The sequence below is a fragment of the Mercenaria mercenaria genome, chromosome 13, assembly GCF_021730395.1.
Source record: "Mercenaria mercenaria strain notata chromosome 13, MADL_Memer_1, whole genome shotgun sequence".
Taxonomy (NCBI): Eukaryota; Metazoa; Mollusca; class Bivalvia; order Venerida; family Veneridae; genus Mercenaria; species Mercenaria mercenaria.
In genome coordinates, this window is record NC_069373.1 from 45,581,551 (window position 1) to 45,608,969 (window position 27,419).

General features: G+C 33.6%; 1 protein-coding gene across 1 annotated transcript in view; it reads right to left on the reverse strand.

Annotated features, from left to right (window-relative positions):
• LOC123530373 (neurogenic locus notch homolog protein 1-like) overlaps positions 1-9,978 on the reverse strand; it is a 45,110-nt gene extending 35,132 nt beyond the window's left edge. Inside the window, exons 1-3 of the mRNA XM_053520858.1 lie at positions 9,857-9,978; positions 4,395-4,576; positions 760-886 (exon numbers count right to left, since the gene is read on the reverse strand). Of these exons, the coding sequence (XP_053376833.1) occupies positions 760-886; positions 4,395-4,576; positions 9,857-9,913 (366 nt within the window). The 5' untranslated portion in view covers positions 9,914-9,978. The remainder of the gene's footprint in view (positions 1-759; positions 887-4,394; positions 4,577-9,856) is intronic.
• Between the last annotated feature and the right edge of the window lie 17,441 nt (positions 9,979-27,419).

The following is a 27,419-nucleotide window of genomic DNA, read 5'->3' on the forward strand; positions in this document are numbered from 1 at the left end:
GCCATTATACTTTTGTCATTAATTACCAGCAATGAAATGTTAGTAATGGCCCGTAGGGCATAAAATGCTTAAATTATCACAAAACTGTTGAAATTAGTTGAAATCTGTTTGCAGTAAATCGTGTTTGTATAATAAATTATCATTTTTGAACGCAGTCTTACTTTTTTAATGAAATGGCCTCGTGTTGATTTCAGAGAACGAACCATGTAGATTTAATTTTATTTTGTTTATTTAACTGATGCACAATCTTGCAAGGTAGTCAAAATAAATCCAGCACGATGACCTTATTTGAATATCTAACTATGTAATAAACAAAATATTTATTAGTCTTCGGAAATTAGCATTAACTAAAACGAAAATATTTGTTTGTTTGCTGTGAGATATTTTAATATGTCTTCACCAGTATGGGAAACAATTCTGATATTTTTACGAAGGCTTCGACTTGGTGAAAATATTGCATATTTTCCCTTATCAGTGACGATATACTTCGATATCACCCTGAAAAATATAAATATCCTTTATAACTTTGTGATATTGATGATATTGCAAAACTTATCGAGGGGGCGTTAAAAGTTTCGTTAAGAGTATATTTAGTGTCCTGAATTAATCTGTTTGCCGTATCGGACATTGAACAAGAGCATATTGTTGTTGCGTAGACTATTGACACGTATTGAACTACTTCATCGTGTATAAAACGCTTCTCAATTTCTTTTGATCTGATGTGTTAGAACTTGAAATTTTATAAGAATTGTTACATACCGAATGCCATTTGTCCCAATTGAAGAAATATGCTATGGTGTTGTCATGTGAAGTTGAAAATGAATTACTGTCTGTCAGAAGCTTCGTTGAAAAATGCGGCCCGTTACAGCTTCCATTGTTAGTAACACTGAAACAAAAATGTTCTTTCTTTATTGGAAACGGTGATAAAGGTGTTTAATCGCAATTTTCTTTCATTTTGATTATATGATCCCTTGAAATAAGATATGGTACTTCAAACTATCTTACATTTAAACGCTTCAAATAATGATAGTCTTTAATATGTTAATGATACCGAGAATTCGCATGCATTACAAATGATAACCCTATAAGTTTTCTGTTAAACAAGTAACTGTATTTGATACTGGTACTGATGATAAACTCGGACAGATGATAAAGTCGGTCACCTTCGAGTTATTTAATTGCAATCGGTTATTTGAACACGCCGTCTAATAGCAACCACTTACAACACCAGCTGGTGTAAACAAAAACAAAGTTGGAAAATATTCTGTATAAAAATGACTTGCATTTATCTGTTTAAAAATATTTATTCAAAAATACTGGGGAAGAGGATGTTTTTTTTTTTTTTGTTTTGAGCATGTCAACACATGAAGGCCTGACATTGGGCTACTTTTCATTACTTGATCGGAAATGACTATAGCAGCATTTTTGAAAAAGTTTCAATATAATACTATAGAGAAAATTTTGTAAAGGACAAAGTGGTCGAATTTATCATCAGTCAACGTTCGTACAGTCACCATTTTACACATAAATTTAAAATATTGTAAATTTTCAGCAAACGTTAAGATTTATTTTGATACCGACCAATGATAACAATTTGCAGAAATAAAAATGTTACATGTAAAAAACCTCATTTTCTGTTCGAATTTATTATCAGTACCAGTATACATGTATGTTATTATGCATGTAGTAACGGAAAATACAAACTGAAACTACAAATGTTGCAGACAACTGTGATCCTTTTTAATTATGTGCTCAGAACATTTTTAAGCTTTGGCACGACCATAAAGATATATCCTGTTGCTTCTTTATTGCAGCTTTTGGCTATGCACAAATATGGAAAAGTATGCACAACAAGGTGATTATCGTCAGCACGGGCTTTTGATGAACGTTTTTGATATGATCTTCCAGGGCCGACGTAAACAGAAACCATTCTTGGACCAGCTCTGGCAGAAGGTCTAGGACTTATGTAATATTTTAATCAAACAAATCATTTTTCAGCTGATTTATAGTAAATACCCACTCTTTTCATTCGCGTCTGTATTGACGTATCGTAAGAATATTGTATTCACTGAATGCTGTGTGTAAGTTTTAGTACAATTACACAATTAACAAAATGAAATTTTGATCAATAATGTTAAGATCTTTCTCTAAATTTTAACACTAAAAATTGTTGATGCATAATTACGTGTAAGTCAAATATAAAATGACGTTTATATAGGTGCATCCGTTGTTTGAATGTTTTTGATCAATATTTAACACTATACAGACAGGAGGTACTAATTTGACATTTTGAAAATTATGTAGTGTAGATCTTATCAACCATGTGTGAGTTTATCGCAATTTAGCTGATGATATTGCAATTGTACGTGTTTATCAATCGCTGAGAATAATGACTGCGTTGAAAGGACATGTATTGGATCGGACTGGGGTGCAAAACAAAATTACATTAATGCTCGACCAGATGTGCCAGGAGTCCAACAGGTATGACTGGCTCGGACTTGAGTCTTGGACACGATAGGTCTACACTGTGTATTCAAGGAAAACACAAGAAAGCAAATATTCTATGATTCAAATAACCTATACTACAATATTTTATTTTTATGATGTGAAAAATAGGTGTATCGATTTTTGTGATACGGCGTACTGTCTATTGAATGAACCAGAGAAAAGGTATTCTGTCAGAACCTGTCGTGCAAAGTGTAACTTAACTTTCGAGCCTCACTCGGGGCGTTGAATTCTTCATGTGAGGAAGCCATCCAGCTGGCTTACGGAAGGCCGGTGGTTCTACCCAGGTGCCCGCTCGTGATGAAATAACGCACGAAGGGGCACATGGGGTCTTCCTCCACCATTAAAAGCTGGAAAGTCGCCATATGACCTATCATGTGTCGGTGCGACGTTAAATCCAAATATATATATATATATATACTGCATATAGATGTTATCGAAATAAATGTCAAAATAGTTTTGATATATGTTATTTAATATCTTGTCCATACTTGATCATTTTGTTGTTTTAAAGCACTTGTTTTGCAAAAATGAAACAAAACAAATGCAGAAAAAAATATCTGCAAAGGGGTTCATAGGATTTACAAAGGAACTAACCACTAGTTTTCGAATATTTAAATGTTTTTAATGTTAATGATTAGTACATCTTCAATAGCTTTCTTTTACATCATTAATATCTATTCTAATACAAAATGTCACATACAGAACGAAACTCTACGTTACAGCTGAATAAATCGTTACCGAATTACCCACAGATATAGAGGATATTTGTTTGTTTTAGTGTAGGATTGAAATATATTTCACCGAGCGAACACTATAATGCAATATATAAAAAATGTAAATTATAGTGTTCACGAGTGAAATATATTTCGATCTTACAATGAAACAAACAAATTTCCTTTTTTATGTATTTTTAATGGTTTTAACCAAATTATACCCAGTTTGTCCGTGCAACGTCACGTACATCGCATCATGACGTCATTATGTCGTGACGTCAGGGTATCTTCGTAGAAAAATCTAAATAGTTCTATTACCATTCCTGACTTCTGTTACACTTTGTCATGATAGAATGTACATATTTATGATCCTGTTAGTATTCCTATACATCTATATCTTTACTGAAGTATATTTTGCATGGAATAATATGTTACTTATAATTCGTATTCTTTCGCAGTCAGGTGTAGTTCCATACCAGTGAAAAATAAAAATGATATTTTCACTGTTTGAAACAGAGAAAATATCAATTTCATTTCACTGAACAGATAATTTTCAGTATTTCACTGAAGAGCATAAAATAAAAATATTTATTTGCTCATAAAACACCTAGAGTTAGAATATCTTATGCCAAATTTGTTTAAAGGGTTGAGAAATGACATTTTTGAAAAAAAAAATAATAGCAAATGTATATTTATACAAAAAAAGTTGAAATGTGCAAATATGTGAGAATTCGGAAACAAGTAATGTCATGCTTTTACTGCTTTTTGTGACAATTTCTTTACGAGTACTTGTCAATGTGATAAATAAAGGTATTGTACATGGTGTTATTCATATCTACTTTAGGCTCTGGTCACTAATATTCGGATAAGAGTCCCATGTATTGGTGCATTACATTCGCCTCGCTAAAGAACCAAGGATGCCTCTATTATTAGAGAACTTTCTGTATCTTGCACTATCCCACATTTAAACCTACTTCTAGTCCCGTAATGTGTATTCCATTTGGGTTACCGGCTTATAGATAAGTACACATGCACGCACAAATATCATGCGACTACATAGGAGTCAGTACATATTGTAACATTAACCAAACACGTGTTTAAGCCTACATCTTTACAAATGTTTCGTTATTCATACTCCCATAAACACCAGAATGAATTAAAACATGAACTTACCCATCAATACAGAAGACAAAATATGAGTCACATAAATCGTTCACGTTACATATTGGAAAACTGTTAGCATCGCAACACTTTCTTGCCGAAGTGACATTTGAGCCATGATATGATGTTCCTCCTCGGTTGTCATATTGCAAAACTTGTATCTGTATACTCACGTGGCCAGCTGCAGAAACAACCTGAATTGAAAGTTGTTTTTATATGCAATAGTGTTTAAAAATGAATACAAATGAACTATTGTTTGTGAACAAAATCGAATTTTAATGCCTGTCTAAACAGCCATACTACTATTTGATCCCCGAAACCACACCAGTCCCGATCCCCACCATTACATACACCATTAAAATGATTACGCACCCTTTTCATTATATATATTTTCAGTAATAAAACCACATTTTCACATACCAGAGGTCTACCTGTTTCACGAACCTCTGATGAGAATAGGAAACCGAAGGATGGATTATTTTTAGGTCATGTGTTTATAAAATCGACATCTTCTATACGCAAGTAGAATTTTGTCTAAAGATGTACCCAAACCTTACCAAAAATAAAATATATGTTTCCTATGAGCAATACATTTTCAAACAAAGCTCAATAAAAAGCCTCCTTTATACATATTTTCCCAATGTCAATCATCATTTCATACTTAATTTACATACACATTAAAAGTAGGTTCTTTGTTGTTATGTAACTTTGACATACATTTTAATGTGTTGCATTAAGTTTTAAAGCTTGAACCTTTTAAAGATATACTAGACTCATTTATGTTCTACATATAGTTTATATAAACATCAAATTAATATATTTATATTTGTTAACAATAATATGCAAAAGATTTAAATAGTGCATACTTAACACATGTATAGCTAAACACGGTACTACCACATACATGTAATTAAAACTGAAATTTTGTTAACAATCGATTGTTACCGCATGTCATCTGATTATGAATGTAGCTCTTCTTACTCAATTACATATGTAACTTATGTATTTGATAAAATTGACAACATTTGATGAAAGTTTTCTGCATGTCATACAAATATATGAAGATAAATAATAAATAGTTATAGATCGGCATTGGATATCTTTAAGCTATATTAATGAAATGAACTTAGTATGTAAACACCGACTTACGCTTGTTAGTGTCTGTCATTTTACAATAGTACATTTTTATCTTTTTTTTCAGGTGATAACCTTCAACGTTGACTGAAGATAAATAATATACCATATGCATGACAATAAAAGTCTTTAGAATTTAGTGCTGCTTTCTCCAGTAACCAGCTTTCAAAGTCTGACTGCACTATTAATTGGATTGATCTCGCTAAAGGTTTATTGTAATATTTTTAGATCAGTCCTTTGTTTAGAGCGAATTCAAAACACAAACACGTAGCACTTGCAACTGGATTGTAAATCATATACTAAGTTTGGTAAAAATTGCACTTATTAGTCTGTACTTTGTACTTTGTACACATATTTTAACCTCATACATGAATGCTTCGTTTGTAACATGATTCCTTTAATGAAGTGTGTATTGCTTATAAAAATTTGAATTTGTGAAGAAATATGTGAAGAGTTGTAACTCTTCAAAATAAAATAGTTGTTACTAAATAATTTTGGCTTTGTTGTCTCTTTATTATTTTTATCATGGACACAGCTATGAATTAGAAAGGTTCCTTTCTCAAAACTGTTGTATAAATCTGTCCTTCTTAAGAAAAGAAGTGTCGTGTTCTTAGACAGCAGTCCCTTTAAAGCGGAACACTAATTTAAAATCAATACATTTAGGGAGCAGTTATGTATTGACACAAAATAAAATACACAGACAAAGAAATAAACAATAAAATAACACAGTTCGACAGTCGAAACAAAAGTGTTGCTTAACTTATTTTTAGTATTTGCTGAATTATAAAACACACACAACGTAAGTAAAATAAATAAAGATATAGCTCTCTAAACACAAGTTATGTAGTACATAAACGTCACAATATATCAAAATGAATTATATGAATTGATGAGTTTTATATTCAAGTACAGTCAAGTAGGGCAATTAAAGTTTTCATTAGTATAATTTGTCCTTAGTTATCCTTAAGGGACCTTTGTGACTGGTGTTGAAACCCCGGCATACATTCGCCCAAAGATCATGAGTCCGTGGTAGAATTCCTACACCTGGCTTGCGTATTTGTTCACCCTTCAAAAGTGAAAGCAAAATGTCCAGAGAAGCACTAAGCAATTTAATTCGGACGTTGTGATTAAGATGAAATGGTTAACAAAGTTTTTTAACAACTGAGATTGTCAAACTCGAGGGGACAGTATAAAAATGCGGATTGACTGTCCTTCAGTTGTGTTTTCATTTTTATCGTGTTGAGCGACCTTTGTAGTTTCCACTTTTTCTATTCTAATATAGCAACGTTGTTTGTGCCGTGTGGCGGCAGTAAAAGTCTCTCCGTACATTCAATCAGAGCTGTTATATTTCGATCTTTCGAGGTTGTTCAGCACGACATTTATAATGTGTTAGTGGTACTGATTAGTTTTTCAGCTTGAACATTTCGGCTTGGGTGGTTCCAATACTCCCGCTTTTATAACTTTTAGTATTGTATTATCACCCCAGCTTTTTAATTTTGTCTTTATGCAGTTTCTGTGATATGTAGGCTCCGTAACCTCATATCCAGTTTGTTTAGTTCCGTCCATTGTTTTCTCTTTTAGGAGCTTTTCATGGAATTGTCTACTGGTGTATCATTGAAAGTACTATATGCAACGCCGTATGAACACATCTACGGATGTATCTAAATTGTTTTTGGTACTTGTAATATGTGTAACTGTTGAGTTATTCTCAACCCGGGGCTAGAGGACGTGGACGTTAGCTTGTATTTCAACTACCGTTCATGACAAAGCTGAATCAATCCGAGCCTGCAACATTTTCATTTTGGCCGCGTTGAGCAACCTGCGGAGCTTCCACTTTTTCTGTGTTATTACGTTGCATGTATAATAAATTAGAGATTAGGCTTTGGTAAAGTGGCGAAAAGCTGTTTTATACCTAGCCGTCACGCGAATGCAATACTGACAAGAAATGTTTGCCCTCTCTCTCAGATTCTTATTCGAGCCTGTGATTTCTCTACATTTCTGTATAAACTGTGTACAGTAGCAAGCCGCTCTGAAAGTCATTTAGATCACCAGAAAAAGTGAGAGGTATGTCTGAAGGAATTATATCTGACGCTGTAAACAGATTACTTCGTTAAGCTACAGTCACACATACGGATATGTCCGTGCGTTGAGGTACGGTGCGGATAAGATTAGTCTGTGGGTGTATAACTACGGAGCAGTACGTCTTAGTACGGGAAAAATGGCGAGAAACAGGAAACAAACAAAACAATACAGATCGCGAATAAGTACGGATAGGTATGAGGTACTACGTTGAATTACGTTTTACTGCGCCTTGCAACTTGCCCAGCGCACGGACTGGTCTGCGGTAACTTACGTTGAACTACGCTTAAGTACGAGCAGCCTCGGATAACTACGTTCGACTACGACGAGGTACGTAACAGCACAGATAACTACGTTTAAGTACGTTTAACTACGGATGAATAAGTTTCAGCCAAGTTGGACTAAAGTCACGCTCAAATGGCTACGGTTCGCTCAAACGTTTGTGCATGTTCAAAAGTTGGAGAAACTTGCAAGTTTGGAATAAGTTGTGAATACGTTTTGACCATGTTTTGGTACGGATTAGTACGAATGACTACTCTGAGGTACGGCTCAGGTACGGATCGATACGGATTACTACGTTTCTGTTCGTAGCTAGACGTAGCTATCCGCGCCGTATGTGTGATTGGGGTATAAAGGGATGTCTTGAAAATATTTACACAATAGCACTGAACTGGTGAACGAATTGTAAAAACTACCTATTTATAGTAACTAAAACGTAGTCCGTTATATCAACATAGGATGATGAAAACAGTGTTTTGAAGCATTATGATGTATATTTTAAACGTATAGTTTCACGCTTTTAAAATCATTTAAGACAGGTGAAATGGTGCCAGGAACTGGATACATGTCTTGGCAGTATCGTAATACATTTTAAGTAACATTCGCATGTATTTAGCAACCCTTGATTTTATAAAAGCATGTCCAGTTCGTTATCTTTATTAAAGTGTCGTACTCGTAGTTTGACTAGCTGGTGGTACACTTTATTAAAAGATAAATTCATTGGTACAGATGTTTATACTCGTTGTACCTTTGTTCAGTACAAAACAGCAGGTCAAAAGTATTCAGATTACCTATTTTTTGACTGAATTAACCTTAAGCATAAAGTCGTAAAATTAACGGAAGTGGGCCTTTTGCTCTCATACACAGTCTACAAATTAATATTAAATCAAAAGGTCACATGTGCTTCATGTTCAATAACAAATATGAGAGAGAATTTCAGGTTTGCTCGAAGTCTACGGGTATGAATATTGCGTGTATTTGGACAGAAACACCTATTTTTCTCTTAGGCACTCTGAATGGCATAATGTTTGGAAAGTGCGAGGGACTCGAAGTCGTCAGCGGCCATTCGAAATAGGGCCACGAATGATTGCCATGGCTGTAAAAAAACAAATAAATTCGTTGGGTATAAGTGCCGCACAGTATTATGGAGTTTCTATTTTTAGCATTATGTAAATAGAAAGATCAGTTGCATTCTCGTTTAAAATAGAAGATATGTGAAGTTAGATATTAGATGGGGGATGTGTGGATGTAAATGCGTTCATTTTGTAGCCATATTGTTGGAGGTTTGAATCTTCTATCTGTCCAAAAAGTTGTTTTTTTTTACTTTGCACAACATACTTTGTGTAAGTTTATTTTTCTCCAGTTTCAAATTCATTCTTTGTTCTTATTTTCGTAAAACAAAATCAGCAGCATCCTTAAATAAATCAGAACTGAAGTTTTTGCCGGATAAAGCTATTTAAAGTAAAGTTTAAGTAGAATTGATTAACCGTTGTGCTGGAGAGCTTCAAAAGCATTATATTATGTTTAAACATTTATAATTGTATGTTACTAATGATACAGTTAGTGAAGAAGTTTGAACTTGATTGACTAACTTCAGTCGTCTTTGTTATAATTAACTGAAAAGTAAGAAATTGAGTATAGTTTAAAAATATAATAAATAAAACATATGGGTCTGGGAATTAAACTCCCGACGAAAATGTACGAAACGTAGTGTGCAGGAATCAGTGTTTGCATCGAAAAAGTTGTTAATGGACTTATGTTATTCTTTCGTTTGTTTTCATTTCAACTCGCAATAATACTGTGCAATACATATACATTCCGAATGATGCATACAACACATGGTGTTATTGTTAAAAAAGTACAATCTGTGCAACTCCAAAATGTACTGTTTGCCTAAAATCAGTGTTAAAACCATTTTTGTTAAGATTAAGCGAATGAAATGTAATAGGAAATAAAATAATGTAATTAAAATTCATATTTACCCTAAATAATTGAAGAACAAATAATCCTTTATATATCAGAAAAATCAAATTTGCCATTTTTCATCCTTGAATGAAACTGGGAAATAAATTATGAAGTATTTGTTTTTGCACTCGTTAGTAATTGTACATACTCCCACTATCAGACCCACTGTTAAAATTATCAGTGTCTAGATACAGGTGATAACTTAATTAGATATTAAACTGTTGAATCAAACTGATACCCTTCTGATACCCTCATATTCAAATCATCTTCTAACACATCATTTATTTATTAGTGAACAATATATTCATTTTTTTTTCTGACTACATTTCATACAATATTTGCATATTTTTATATCACCATAGTACTGCTTGACTGTATATTTTTTGTGCACATGCAACTCGTGTGTATTTCAAATCTAATTAAACACAAAATGATCAGACGTTCTGTTCACAAAAGAGCTCAAGACATGGGTATTGTCAAAGCCAACAAGTCATTTTTAATAGGTATACGTTCTAGCTCTCATTTCAGTTTTATTTGTGTTGTGAAAAATTTTGGTTACGAAAGAGTATTACTAACTATCAATTAGTTAATATTCTGTGTAATGCAAACAAAGCATTTTTCATTAAAATTACTTTTCCGCACCCCACACAGCTTACTAAACAAATCATTATGATTGAGACGCACCATGAAAAAACCAACAAAGTGCATTTGTGTCCAGCAAGATCCATGATGTTTGCTAACAGTTTCGCAAATTGCAATAGGCTTTGAAAGCGAACAGCATAGGTCCTGACCAGACTGCGCGGATGCGCAGGCTGGTCTGGATCCATGTTGGTCGCAAATGCACTATGTTGGTTTTCTCATGGCGCGGCTCAATTATTTTGTGTTATTTCTGTTGTGTCAATTGCTTGTGTGCAGGCAAACAAAAGTAAACAGATGGTTTAACACTTTCCCCTGTAGCTAATTCAACTCGTGTTTAGCTTCCCGCACATTTAGTGAATGTTATAGACAGATATCTTATAGTCTGACTGCATTGGTTTCTGTAAAAATTGTTATTACATGTTCGTGTAGGTATAGCCTTGTAGAAATGAATCCGGCTGATACGGAATTAGCGTCACTGAGAATTTTGCTAGAAACAAGATGGAGACCAACATTGTGACAAAAAAAAGAAAAACAATATAGTATAGTATAGTATAATTCATATGACCAGAACATAATCAAATCAAGATGAAATGTATGAATATTGATATTCTTTTGTATGTAACAAAATGCTTATATCTTTTTTTTTTTTTAATTTGAACAACAGTTTTGTTATCATGGCCTACCGAGTTTTAAAACAATAACACATACATAATTTTCTTATGCAATGCAATAAGAAATAATATATACATTGACGAGAATATGCATATCACTCAATCTTCGGGTTTTAACGATATATAAAATACATGCTAGTAGTGTGACTCGATATAAGTTGACATCCGAGACAAGAACGTATGTAATATAAAATGTCATAAGTATAACATGGAATTAATGGTGACTTAACAGATATACTTCATATTTGTATTGAAATGTTTAACTTTCTCTTGTCAGTCACTTGTCTGACGACCTGTTTTGTTCGATAGAACATATATTTTGCTCCCACAAGCACAGAATACCGTGCACGATATAAGAGTACTATTACTTGGATATTGCATTTTGGAAAATGGCAGTTGACTCTATCAATATGAGGATTTCCTGATGTGCCTGTTTTGCATTTGTTGCATCATGACCGGGAAACAACGACTTGAGCTCCCATATCGAGTTACACTACCACGTGATTTACATACCAATTAAACCAAAAACAATGAGTGATATATTTGTTCTAGTCAATATATGTTTTATTTTTTTTTGTACTGCATAAGAAATGTATTTATATGTTATTGTAAGGTTTAAAACTCGGTATACCGTCATTACAAAACGCTGTTTCACATTAAAAATAATAAACATAATTTTGGAAACGTATAATACATGTTTATTTTATTCAAACTGAATTGGTGTGTACTCGTTTAAATAACCTGATTGACGTTATCGATAATGTTATTATAATATAAAATGATAATATCATTTCTCAAACAATATGATACATTGATACAGTGCTAATTCGCGAGTTTGTGTGTGTGTGTGTGGTTTTTTTGGGGGGTTTTTTCGGGGGTGGGGTGGTGCTTTTGTGTTTTTTGTTCTTTTTTTCGAGTAACGTAACACTATGATATTACAAAGTGCATAGACAGAAGCCATAATATGTAAGTTTTCATACACTTCATGCCGATTTGATTTTTTAAGTCACTTTAAGTATAATGTATTGAGATGCAAGAAATAAAAGCTTTAAAATATGTGTTTTTTCCTGGTCGCTATAATGGCATCCGTCTTGTTTCTAGCTTAATGCTCAATGGTGCTACTTCCACATAAGTCGGATGCATTGATTACCATATATTTGTACCTACATGTTAAAAGATTTTGTACAGGGAACTTTGCACCCTTATGCTGATATATGACATTTCGCGGCCAGACTATTAATCTTATAATCATCTGTAGTATGTTTTTTGGCAGTGAATGAGAGTTGCTTGGCGAAAAAACCGCGCACATCATTTCTGTATGGCCCAACATACCACAAAATCTCACATAAAACTAAGATGCTTTTGTAGAAAAGCGCAAGTCCTCCCAAAAGCATAGTAGTAATAAGCAAAATGTCGATCGGGGACATAAGCGAAAATCAAAGAGACACCGATGGTTGGCTTAGTGACTGAAATGCAATAGGGATCATTACTCAGCGTGTCCAATCATCCTATGAAGTTTCAATGTTCTTGGTCAAGTCAAGTGGTTCTCAAGTTACGGACTATAAACAGTTTTCAATGTTTTGGCCTCTGTTATCTTGACCTTTGATCGAGTGACCCAAAAATCGATAGGGGTCAACTACTCTGTATGTCTAATCATCCTATGTTATGAGTCCTGTGGTCTTGACATCTGATCGAGTGAGTTCAAAATCTATAGGGCCAATTACTCTGCATGTCCAGTCATTCTATGAAGTTTCAACATTCTGGGTCAAGTGGTTCTCAAATTATTAATCGGAAACGTTTTTCCATGTTCAGGCCTCTGTGACTTTGACCTCTGATGGAGTGACCCAAAAGGGGCCGTGTACTGTATATGTCCTATTACCCTATGAAGTATCATGGTTCTAGGTAAAATAATTCTTCAGTTACTGATCGGAAACGAAATGTGACGGACGGGCTGACAGACAGACAGACTGACAGACGGACGGACAGGGCAAACAATAAGTTTCCCCCACTAGCGCTAGTAATTAAAATAATCCTAACCTTATAGATACATTAATTTGTTTCATAACGTTTGACCCAACAAATATTCCGAACCTATATTTGGCATACAAAATTGATAAAATAAAAGAGTTGAGACAAAAAGAGTGTACGAATCATTAAAAAAAGCAGCAACAACAACAAAAAACAACAACAATAAACAAACATACATAAAGTTCAACACTAGGCTACAAACGATTGTCACTAGTAGGTAGATAACAACACGAAACTTATCAAAGCGCTTTATGATAAGATAATATTTTAACTTTAACGAGCAGCAGCTTATTTTCTCTGGTGATAGTTGTTTGTTACAGGAAGAGTCCGCAGGCATGGAATGTTGCACATGTTGCACAGGATCTGCTGGCGTAATTGTTGATAGTTTTTGCAAGTGGCTAACAGTTTCAAGTGATTCAAAAGAGCACAATGGTGACTCTGCAATTGACTTTCTATATAAATCACGATGTAAAGAACAGGAAAACATGACGGTTTTGACCAGATGCCTTCTAAACTATTATGAGATTTTGTGCGTAATAAATTGGTTTTTCTGCTATAATGTATTAACACCATGCTTTAACTGCAATCTACAAGCATTTCTTACGCTAGATACTTGGTAAATTTTCAATCATTTTCAAATCACAGTAGATGCCTTTAAAGTTGCCTACTAGCAGAGAGACTCTCTAGTTTTTCTAAAACATAACAAACAAGCCAACAGAGTATTTCAGGACCAGTTTCATGTGTCATTGTATATTCTGAGTTCAATTTCGATCGAGTTTACATTTGTTATATAGATATGAGCTAAATTATGGTTCAAATTAAGGAATTTGGTGCACTTAATTACTGTGAAAAATATGCTGTTACGCGGTGCAAAACTACGTCCCAATATCAGTGTTTGCAGCTCTTATACTAATTGCCGTTACTTTGCTGAAAAGCTAAGTAAATTACAAGGAGAAACACATTTTAAATCACTTGTATTCATTCTACCTGAGGCGTCTTTCTTACGACCAATATATAGTTTTGTTAGTGGTAAATTGTCTGTTTTTACCTCCTTTAGGTGACATTGATTACGTTCTCTACATACATTTGTAACTTGAGTATATGTTTTATTGGTGTTTTCTTATTTGACAAAGTTTCTTGATTGCACTTGTCTTAAACATTTGAGTATCATCATTTACACACAGTCTGCAATAAAATGTACATCTGGCATAGAGATGGGTCAATAAATATCAATGAAATGATAATTATTAGATTAATACATATTGACCAGTTATTTAAGAAAATCAATTCACTTAATCATTGAATGTTTTAAAAATTAAGTTAAACATTTTCATATTAGACTTAGTTTAGTTACCAGTAATCTTTACTTGTTTTAATAAAAACAAATTCATCCTTATCTGTCGCCGAAACCATTACCACTTCGTTATTTTTGCAGCAAACTTTGTGCTATTGTTAAGCGTATTATTTACAGTAATAAGTGTTATTTCAAAATTATTTATGCATAGACTATGGTGGCTAAGTTAAGACATTTCGTTATGTCGCAACGGCGTTCGCGGGCTTTATGTAGCATATTTTGTTGTGTCGTCCTGGAGCACGCGCCAACGCGCCATAATGAAATGTTGAAAGTTTTGTGTGTCGGTTATATCTATATTTCGTTCTGGCAAGCGCGCAATCAACAACAATTTTAGTTCGTGCGTTGGCTCGCGCCAAGACGAAATTATTTGTTTCGCGTTAGCGTGCCCACTATTAAAATATTTCGTTCTGGCATGTTCAAGGCGAAATAGAATGTTCAATTTGCGCTGACGCGCGCACCAGGACGACACGACAAAATAGTAACATAGCCTAGCACCTCAACGCGACATGACGAAACAGATCATTTCGATTTGGCGTTCGTGCGCCAACACACCAAAACGAAATGTTTGTTAATGGCGTTTACGCCAACGCGAAATATAATCATGTTTTGTTTCGCATTCTACGTTTCGTTATAGCACGTTTTTAGTTTCGTTTCATCGCAACACACAAAACTTTTAACATTTCGTAATGACGAGATGGCGCGTGCGCCAAAACGACACAACGAATGTGTTACAAAAGCCGCGTGCACGCCATGTCCTAATTCAGTCACCAGTACTACATACGTTCTTTTTTTAAAGGGATTTACTGATGACATTGTTATGGTGTTATTTTCCAAAGCCGAGCTTATTTCACCAATGAACGTACATAAAGTTCATATTGCCGTAATATTGTTGGTAATTATTTTCATTTTGGCCGCCTGCTTTCATATTGATGGACAGTTTTTGCTGAAAAACGCCAGTATTTCGTCAAATTCATTGAAAATGTTTTAAGTACATGTGAAACGTTGATTGTATGAATCATTATTTTTTAAAAAAACGCCTCTGACAGTTCATTCCTTTCAAAATATTTTGATGTGTTTCACCAAAGATCATCTGTAACCGTTTGCGACCAGTATGGATCCAGACCAGCCTGTGCGACAAAATATAATTATTTATAATTTAACAGAAAGTAAATGACCCGTTTAAGTACAGTCTCCATGTTGACTTTGTTACATCTGATAAATCTGATAAATTAACAAACACATGTATTCGAGTGTACTTTATTTTGCCATATAAAAACTTGATAATATGATCATATACTACTGATAGTAAATTTCAAAATCATCACATGGTAAGAATAGTGAATATAAGGTGCTATACGATAATTAATACATTTACTATCATGACAAGATAAAAAATAACAATGGCACATGTATTATATAACATAAGATAATATGTGCGCGGTAGTTAATATTCAGAAACCTAAAAATTTAGTGTCAAAACACCTTATAACCACTGTTAAAACCGCTTGTTTGGTGCTTGTTAGTGCATTCCATTAGCGAGCCATTGAAACAAACAAGAAAGTCTTGTAATGAATTGCTAACGGAACGTGTTCCATTAACGAATCGCGATTTTAAAGTGAGTTATTAACTTACAGAGAGTCATTCCGTCCGACATCCATGAAGGGATTTTAATTTTACTTGGCATAAAAGTTTCCCATGATGAGACGACGTGTCATGCGCGAAACCCGGACCCCTAGCTCAAAGGTCAAGGTCACAGTTGGAGGTCAAAGGTCAACAGGGCTTTTTTCCTGTCCGGTCCATAACTCTCCCATCCATGAAGGGATTTTAATATTACTTGGCACATATGTACCTCATAATAAGACAATGTGTCATGCACAACTTTCAGACCCCTATCTCAAAGGTGAAGGTCACACTTAGCAGTCAAATGTTAACATGGCATGGAAAGGGTCTGTTTCGTTTCCGGTCCATAACTCTGTCATTCATTAAGGGATTTTAATATTAATTGGCACAAATGTTTTCCATGATAAGACGACGTGTCATGTGCACAACCCGGACCACTACCTCAAAGGTCAAAGTCACAATTGGAGGTCAAGCGTTAATAGGGTTTTTTCCTGTCAGGTCCAGAACTCTGTCATCCATCAAGGGATTACAATATTACTTGGCATAACTGTTCCCCATGATGAGTCGACGTGTCAAGCGCAATACCCAGAACCCTAGCTTAAAGGTCAAGGCCACACTTGGAGATCAAAGGTCAATATAATTTTTTTCCTGTCCGGTGTATAACTTTGTCATGCAAGACAGGATTTAATTATCAGTTAGCACAAATATTCCCCTGGATGAGACAACATGTCATGCGCAAAACCCGGGCCCTAGGTCTAAGGTCAAGGTCACACTTAGAGGCCAAATGTCAGATACAAAATTACTTTGTCCGGAGCATTTCTTCTTCATGCATGAAGGGATTGTGATGTAACTTGGCACAAATGTTCACCACCATGAGAGGGATTGTCATGTGCAGGTCCCTAGGTCTAAGGTCAAGGTCCTACATAAAGGTCAAAGGTTAGATTTAAGAATAACTTTTTCCGGAGCATTATTTCCTCATGCATGGAGGGATTTTGATGTAACTTGGCACAAATGTTCACCACCATGAGTCACCCTTGTTTTTAGAATTACGTCCCTTTGTTTTTACTATAAGTAGATTATATTGTTACTTTTTTATTACTGGAATTAGGGAAAGATTGAGACCACTTTTCTGTGGTACAACATGCATGCATCTTACATCGAATTTTTAAGTGTATTTTGACCTATCTCTACCTGGTAAAGAGTTTTGTGTGGACTTATAATAGATTTTTTTTTTTATATAGAATTAATTTCTCTTTGTTGTTACTATAAATAACTTGTATGCTAACTTTTTTTATAATTGGCCAACAAAAATTATATGAAACCAACTGTAGGTTTTTATACATGCAAATTTAAATCCAAGTTTTTATAGAGCCTATTCAACATATAAGCACATGACTTAATTATCACATAGACAGTGACGTCATTTTAAATTCCAGAAGCGTTTACTGTTCGGTGTCATTATATTTTTAGTTCCTTTTGGATCATGGACTCCATTCAACATATGTATAGTAGAAATCCGCTTAAACCGGTGCTAGGGGGCGTGAGAGGTGTTGCACATTTCATTACCTCTCATGGACAGACTCAATCAAACCGAGTCTGCTATTATTCTTCTTGGTTGCATTCTTTGCTTCCAAAAGATCATTTTACAGATTTTATTTGTTATAACATAGTGTATACATAGTACACTATTGTTTGTACATCATTGACAGAAATTAGTTCATTATGTTATACTGCAGTAGAAAAAATTAGGTGCCTTCCAGTAGGGGATTTTGTATTGCACGGCCATACTTTATTGACTTGTTTACTACGTTTTGTAGCTTTGAAGTTTGATGGCTTTGGTCTAAATGACGGTTCACTAATTAGAAAGAAGGACACGAAATCTGATTATACATTTTAATTTGTGTGGTAAGAATTATAAAAATGAGAAACAATTCTGCCACACCCAGCAAGTCATAAAATGCTTATGAGCAAATAAAAATGCTTACTTCTTTTACCAGTTTATCTTAATGTAAAATTAATAAGTAATATTATTTGTCACAAATATTTTTTTACATATATCATTACATTAAGTACATGTTTCCTTCTTCGAGTAATACAAAATCTGTCCTCGGAGTTACTCGAAACCCTAATAAAATAGTAATTATATATTTGTCTCAAAGTAATACGAAGACATTAGATCGGCTGCCTTGAAAACAAAAGAAATCCAGACAGTGTGTATTCCGCTAATTGAATTTTATGCATTTCATCTTCAGTCGATCCAAAAAAAAATCCTACGAGCGACTCCATATAAATCCTTGGAGTCAGATAGCGAAATTCCATGACGGAAAATGGCAGACTCAAAGAAACTTCGAGTCGAGGCCTTAGTACTAGTTTTGATCATCGTCCGAGAATCGAGCAGAATGGGTTTTCAGCTTGAGCTGATATGTAAAGCAGTATAATTATCATAATATGCTCAAATACTTCGTACTATTAGTCAAAGTACCAAAGAATAATAAAAATATACCGATCGCCTTAAGTAATACACACTATACCATGCAGTGTTTATCATAACATAAGTTAGTTCACTAATTAGAAAGAAGGACACGAAATCTGATTATACATTTTAATTTGTGTGGTAAGAATTATAAAAATGAGAAACAATTATGCCACACCCAGCAAGTCATAAAATGATTATGAGCAAATAAAAATGCTTACTTCTTTTACCAATTTATCTTAATGTAAAATTAATAAGTAATATTATTTGTCACAAATATTTTTTTACATATATCATTACATTAAGTACATGTTTCCTTCTTCGAGTAATACAAAATCTGTCCTCGGAGTTACTCGAAACCCTAATAAAATAGTAATTATATATTTGTCTCAAAGTAATACGAAGACATTAGATCGGCTGCCTTGAAAACAAAAGAAATCCAGACAGTGTGTATTCCGCTAATTGAATTTTATGCATTTCATCTTCAGTCGATCCAAAAAAAATCCTACGAGCGACTCCATATAAATCCTTGGAGTCAGATAGCGAAATTCCATGACGGAAAATGGCAGACTCAAAGAAACTTCGAGTCGGGGCCTTAGTACTAGTTTTGATCATCGTCCGAGAATCGAGCAGAATGGGTTTTCAGCTTGAGCTGATATGTAAAGCAGTATAATTATCATAATATGCTCAAATACTTCATACTATTAGTCAAAGTACCAAAGAATAATAAAAATATACCGATCGCCTTAAGTAATACACACTATACCATGCAGTGTTTATCATAACATAAGCATAAATGCATAGGACGATGTCGGCTTTCCATACCTTATTAAAAACGTGGATATATTTAAGACTCAGTTTATTACTTGAATATGAACTAAATAATACATACGCGGTTCGGTAATGAGAACTTGTAAAATAACAATGCAGATATCTATCAGTTAGACAACTTAAGCTTTCAATAGCTTCATTAAAGACGAGTTCATGTGGCTTAGGTAACATTTATTTTAATAAAGCAACTACTGTATTGAAAACATGGCATTATTTCAGGCAAAGACCAGCATGTGGGCAAAACCATAATCTTTCCATAAGGCATTTCGATGGCTTTCTTACATGAAGGAATTGTACACCCAAAGATAAGTTTCTTACCCAAAGCATAGGCACATATGTGCGTCAAAGTCATCTACTATGACCATTAGGCTACTGAGGCCCCTGCTACAGATCAGATTTTTTAAACATAAGTCAAATTATAGACAGTATACTACCAGTAATTGTTTTGTATTACTAGTTACGTTTTCAACAGTTTCAAACAAACTTATAACTTTTAGACAATAGGTCTTCGAGAATCCATTATATTCATACATAAACTCTGGTGGGAGTCCATCCATTAGCATCACAGAGCACAAAATCATTACTCAAAGACAGATCCCAAATGTGTAGTTGTTGACGGCTGTCCCTCATGCACTCTACCTATTCTTGCTGTAGTTCCTCAGGGTTCATCAACAGACCCCTGTGTCTTCCTGATTTACTTTAACCAATTACCGACTACATTAAAAGGAACAGTAACTGTAGATTATTTCCGTAAAACACCATTGTGTGTCTTGTACGGAAATCCTAACATGTTGCACAAATTCTGCAAAATGATCTCCATTCCCTAGATGCTGGGGAAAAGTACTGGTCAATGAAGTTTAACCCAGATAAATATGGGGTACTACAAACTACTTGAAAGGAAAAAAACAAGTATTTACAATTACACAGTTATTTCATAACATAATTATCAAATTAATAGAATGACCAAAATACACCGGCGTCACTTTAAGAAAAGATCTCTGTTGGTCAAAGCATGCAAATATCATAACTGCAAAAGTAAAGAACACACCCAGAATGAGCAAGAGAAATGTCAAAACAACAATCAGAAAAGTCTAAGGAACAGCATACATGTATAATACATTTATGTCCGACCAAAACGTGAATGCTGCACTACCATCTGACATTCATTACATAAATTCAACGAGTATAACTTTCAGCAGATCGATACGTATGCAACAAAAATAATCAAAGAAGCACTATCACCTTAAAGAACTTAACTGGCAATCCCTTGAAACTCGCAGTTTCCAAACCTCTCTCTCATAATATTCAATAAAATAAAATAAAGTATTATCTTGTTGAAACTTATCATAATATTATCATACCCATAAGGAATCTAATACATTTGATCCCGCAATGCCATACCCAGTATGCAAACACTATATTCCAACAACCGTACGTGCATTGAATTACACCTTTTCACAAACACGAGGACCTCATTAGCCCTAATTTGATCTCATGGTTAATAAATTACGACACGACAATATGATAGTAAGGTATCATACTGTAGCTGGGCACATACATTTTTCACCAATACTAAGACTTCTGAAATGACACATTGAATTGTGGAGCAGCAATGCGCTAAATATAGAACCAAAATGGACATTTCTTATACATATTTATATACATATGTGCATGGACAATAACGGCTTTTACCCGAATTCGGGATACGGATTTTTTCTTTGCAATCAACACTGGGATGGTCTTAGAAGGCCAACGACTTACTTACATTACGACATAACGATATTAATCCCCATCCCCGGGTATTCTCTCTTTCATATTTCATTTATCTTTGGTTAAATGGCATTGCGTGTGAAATTATGGAACATATTTTAGTTTCTAACATCACGTCCTACTTTGACAGAAATAATCTCTTCTGTCATAATAATATTGTTTCAGTTCAGGGCTTATCTGTGAAACAAAATTTATAACTCTTAAGCTAGAGGTATTCGAGAATCTAGAGAATGGCCAACAAACTGACAATTATCGTAATGCACTTTGCTAACGCTTTCGACAAGGTTGACCACAATAACATAATACATAAACTCCATTAGGAGTCCATCCATTAGAATCACAGAGCACAGAGTCATTACCCAAAGACAGATCCCAAAGTGTCGTTGTTGATGGCTGTCCCTCATGACCTCTACCTGTTCTGGCTACAGTTCCTCAGGGTTCAGCAATAGGCCCCTGTTTCTTCATGATTTACCTTAACCATTTACCGACTTCATTAAAAGTAAGAGTGACTGTAGATTATATCCACATAACACAAGTGATTGTCTTCTGCGGAAATCCTAACTTGTTACACAACTTCTGCAAAATGATCTCCATTTCCTAGAAGCATAGGAAAAGGACTGGTCATTGAAGTTTAACCCAGATAAATATGGGGTACTACATGAAGGAAAAAACAAGTATTTACAATTGCACATTTATTTCATATCATAATTTTTATGCCCCTTTCGGGTAACCCCGTTTATTTTCAGTAACCATTGTACATACATAAAGGTACACATTTACATTTGAATGTATAGTGTCATAATATTGACATATACATTGTCTATATTTTCATTTTAAAATATATTGTATTCTTGTGTTTCACAAAAATATGATTACTAAGTATGCAAAGTAGATAAAACAAAATGTAGTATGCACTTTTTGGTAAAATTGCATACTTTTTGTCTGAACCACATATAAAAAGGAGACAGCGGTAACATACTGAGGAAATAATATTACTAAATTTTGGTCAGGTTGAAAAATGTTATTCTTTTTTAAATTTAAAAATAAACGGGAGAGAAAGGAGAAGAAAAAAAGATTGATCGCTTCCATCTGTGTTAATACTTATTAAAAGATTTTTTATGGTAAACTACGATATTCTAGGAACTGAAAACAGACATGACCATTTCAGATTGTGTTTTTTCAAGCTCGTTTTTTACTATTGCAATTTCTTTTTCTACTGTTATTCTATTATTAAGAAAAAATTTGAAGTGTTCAAATATTGGAATTGTTTTCCTATATTTCATTCTAAATATACAAAATTTGCAAAGAATTATAATACAGTTGACAACCTCATTATTTATTCTGTTGTCGAATATGCAAAAACAAATATCTTTGTAACTTAAACAATAGTTTAAGCCTTTAGAATTTAAAAAACTGATAAGCTGAGAACATACATTTTGGACATTCCCAAAATAAGTGTTCAACATTTATATACATATATATACATATTGCAGAAGTCAAAGAGGGTTGATGGTACTAATTTACATTTAATGAGATATTTATTTGTTGGTACTAAACCCTTTATGAATCTGTATTGGAAATTTCTCAATAGTGTATCGATTGTTGTTGAATATGGAATACTATATAGCTGTTTCCAATTTAATCTGTCATTTATAAACGTTTTGTTCTATTTGTTTTCAGATTTACTAGTTCTTATCTTTTATTCTTTGTCTGTATATTATATAAGAATTGATTTGGTTTTTAACAGTTCTTTATCCTTTGTAATATTGATTCTTCTCTGAGTTGTGTCAAAAATTCTTGGTTAAGTTTGTTTTTATAACATTTAGGGATGTTTGTTATCAGTTTACAGTAATCAAGAATGTCTTGCTCTTGTAATCGATACAGAGTCTTCATTTCTGTGAATCTGTAATATGTATTTGTTCTAAAATTGAATAATTGCTCAATATATTTTATGCCTTTTTCATACCAGCATTTCCAGAAAATAGTTTTCCCTTCTACCTTTATTTCAGAGTTATTCCAGATAATATGGCTGGTTTGTTTTTCTGAATGACTATATTCCGTCTTTATTTTGAACCATGAAGTTAGCATATCTCTTAGGAAAATGTTACCTTTTGTTTTATTCTCAATGTCTTTCGATGTAATATTGCATTCAAAATAAGTTCATTTCCCATTTTATTTAATATTTGTTCATAAAATCATTTCCATATACCTTTGTTTTCATCTGAAATAAGTTTTTTGACCTAGCATGACTTAATAGAAGCTATGAAACACTGGATGTCTGTTATTTTAGACCCCCTTTTTCATAACCAGCTACTAGTATATTACGTTTTCTTTTCTCTGGCTTGTTGTCCCATAAGAACCTGTATATATTTGTATTTATTTCTTCAATTATTGTTATGGGTGGATTTGGTAGAACTGTAAAAGCGTTTACAAGTTTTGGCAATGCGAATGTTTTAACAAGTGTTATTTTACCTAGAAGTGTAAGTTTACGATGCTGCCATTGTTTTAGGCTATTTTAAAATTCTAGAAGTTTAGGCTCAATGTTTAATCTTTTATTCAGTTCAAGATTTGTGTAGAATGTCATTCCAAGGGTTTTTTTACATTTTGATGTCCAAATAAAATGGTTGTATTCTGAAAACGCTGTGTTTGAGTTTTTATAATGTTCCTGCTCTTAAAACTATGGATTTTGATGAGTTAAGTTGGAGGCCGGATACAGAACCAAATTCAGAAATGATTTTAATGGGGCTTTCAAAAGATTTTTTTCACCATTATTTATATAGTGGCGTCATCCGCAAACAATGTTTGTTTTAATTTAGTGTTGTTAATTGTGCTTCCTTTTATGTTCTCGTCTTGCGCAATTTTTCTAGACAGTACCTCCATACATATAAAGAAGATGGTGGAGGATAGCGGACATCCTTGTCGTACACCACGCTGGATTGGGAAATTTTCTGATTAATAGCCATTGTTTGTGATCAAACTGTTTATTTTGTTGTAATTTTTTTTAATCCAATTAGTAAGTGATTCTCCGAAGTTAAAATAATGTAAACATTGATACATAAAGTCGTGGTTAAGGCTGTCGAATGCTTTTTTCATAACCTGAGAAGAATAGAATTCCGGGTAATAATTTTTTTCGAGGTACTCCAGAATTTCAAAGATAATACGAACATTTTGTCCTATATAGCGGCCTTTCATAAAACCGGTCTGTTCAGTGCTTATTATTGAAAGTAAGATCTTATTGATACGATTTGTGATGGCCTTAGCGGCTATTTTATAATCTACATTTATTAAGCTTCTTGGGCGCCAATTTGATAAGCTTGTTGTGTCCTTACCCTGTTTTGGTAATAATCTGATAATACCTTTAAACAAAATACTTCTAAATCATTCCAAAAAACTTTATAGAATTCCGTGGTCAATCCGTCAGATCCGGGACTTTTATTATTTTTCATCGACATTAGTACCTGTGAGCATTCATATTCTGTTAGTTGGCCTTCACATTTATGGGATTCTTCGTTTGATAATTTATTTCCTAACTGATTAAAGAAAACAGTATTTGTAGGAATCTGGTCTTTTGTATAGAATTCTACTTCCTCACACAGATTTTTTTCAAAATCTGTTATTTCAGAACCATTTTTTACATTTAATTTAACTATATTCTTTTTTTTTTCTTAATGTCTTCTTTCAAGGTTGGCAAAGTGTTTTGATTTTTTGTTCATTTCCTTCAATGTTCAGTGCTGTTGCTTAAATGATTAAATATACTAATGCATGGTCTGTTTTATAACCTGGTGTTATTGCACAATTGTACATTTTTTTAAATACCGATATTAGAAAGTAGTCAAGTCGACTGGATATTGGTGGGATTGTACTGGAATGCCATGTATATTCTGATTTTTTTCATGTGTATGCCTTCATATATACATTAGATTCAATTGCTGTTTTATATTGCTGAGTTTATGCCTACATTTAGTATGAGTATCTAATCTACTATTCTATTTGTCTTTTTTATGTTCATTACTGTATTAAAGTCACCAGCTATAATAAAATACTTATCATTATTTTCGTATAAATATTTTTCGAGCTGTATGAAAAAGCAACATCATCAGTATTTGGACCATATACATTTAAAAGTGTAAACTCTCTATCATCGATGTTTATAGCAATTGCTTTTAAACGGCCTTTTACTATTTCAGTATAGTTTGATATCTCAAAACTTTTACTGGCATTAAAAAGTATGGCGACACCCTCTCAATTCGACTTATTACCACTAAAAAGGCTTTTCCGCCCCATTCAGATGTCAATCTGTCAATGTTATTATTAATTAAGTGTGTCTCTTGTAGCAGACACATTGTCAATGAGTATATTTTTCTTTCAGCCATTGGAATACTTGTTTCCTTTTCTATGTGTTAACCAGACCTCCTACGTTTAATGAGCATATTGTAGTTTCCATGAAATTTTAAGAAACATGATAGAAATGGTGGAAAGAGGAAACGATCTTTAACAATGTAATAAGATTTATATACATTTTGAAATTAAAGGGATATTAGAGACTACCTTAAAGAAGAAAACAAGTATTTACAATTACACAGTTATTTCATAACATAATTATGAAATTAACAGAATGACCGAAATACACCGGCGTCACTTTAAGTAAAGATCTAAGTCGGTCAAATCACACAAATATCATAACTGCAAAAGTAAAGAACTCACCCAGAATGAACAAGAGAAATGTCAAAACAACAATCATAAAAGTAAAAAAGAAACAGCATTCTAATATGCTTGTCTCTGTTAAAACACGCTTACGCTAGAATGACGTCACGTTAACGTGCGGTGACGTCATAAGTTTTTGTTGCGACCAAGAAAGAGCGCTACTATAACTTATCTACTGTTTTAGATTAAAGGCATATTAGAATTGAAATAATTTATAGCAAAATAGTGTTTTAACACTATTTATACACTCGGGCGGTAATACGTCGTACAAATAATAATTACGCCCGACGTATTACCGCCAATCGTGCATAAATAGTGTTAAAGCACTCTTTTGCTATAAATTATTTCCTAATTATAACACCTTTATGTCCGACCAAAACTTGAATGATGCACTACCATCTGACATTCATCACATCAATTCAACGAGTATAACTATCGGCAGATCGATACGTATGCAACAACAAAAATCAAACATGCAGTATTACCTTAAAGAACTTAACCTGGCAATTCCTTGAAAATCGCAGTTTCCAAACCTCTCTCTCATAATATTCTATAAAATATAGTATTATCTTGCTGAAACTTATCATAATAATATCATACCCATAAGGAATCTGATATATTGGCTATAAGGAATCTAATACATTCTAATAAAGCCTCTGCAGGACTACTCAAGGAGATTCACCAAAGGACAGCTCTCATCATAGAAAGATATATTCGAACTATCGCTTAAAATTGGTCAAGTGCCAGTAGATGAAATGATTTTTTCGGTCATAACCAATATTATTTCAATTCAGAGCTTATCTATGAATTTATATCGATCTGTGGTGATCTAATGGATTAGGCGCTAGTAACGCAATCGGGAGATCGAGAGTTCGAGCTCTGTTACTGAAGAAATACCATTTGGTGATGCGCCATCTAGTTAAATGATAGTGTTTGCCACCTGCCTGGTGGCAGGCATTGGAAAATAATAAGCACACGATGAAATCAATAGTCATTTTCGGAACATTTCAAACTTCAATATTGAAATAAATGTTTGAAAAAGAATATACAGAGACTGGTATTTTGAGTGAACAGGCAGCATACTAACAGACAAAGATGCATAATATTTTCTAAGGTAGACTGGACTTAACTACAACAGGTTATAAATTCAGAAACATATATAATGAGGTTAAATAAACAGAGTGAATTAGGAGTAAACTGTGTTGTGTGTTATAAAAGATACATTAAGCCGCTTTGTTGCTTCATTAGCAGCGGACGAGCCTTACATTATTCTAGAATCAGCGAGCCGGTAAGATAGAGTACTCGTATGAAATAGTTTGAAGCAAGGGTTAAAGCCTTATCGGTGGGAGTTAAATAAATAGTAGTCAGCCATTCTCTGATGCAGACCCGTCTAAGCTGGATTACTGGTGTTGTGTTAAAGATAACAAGAGAAACGTGTGCAGTTTGAATTATTTTAATGATATATCGTACGGATAGACATAATGAAATAG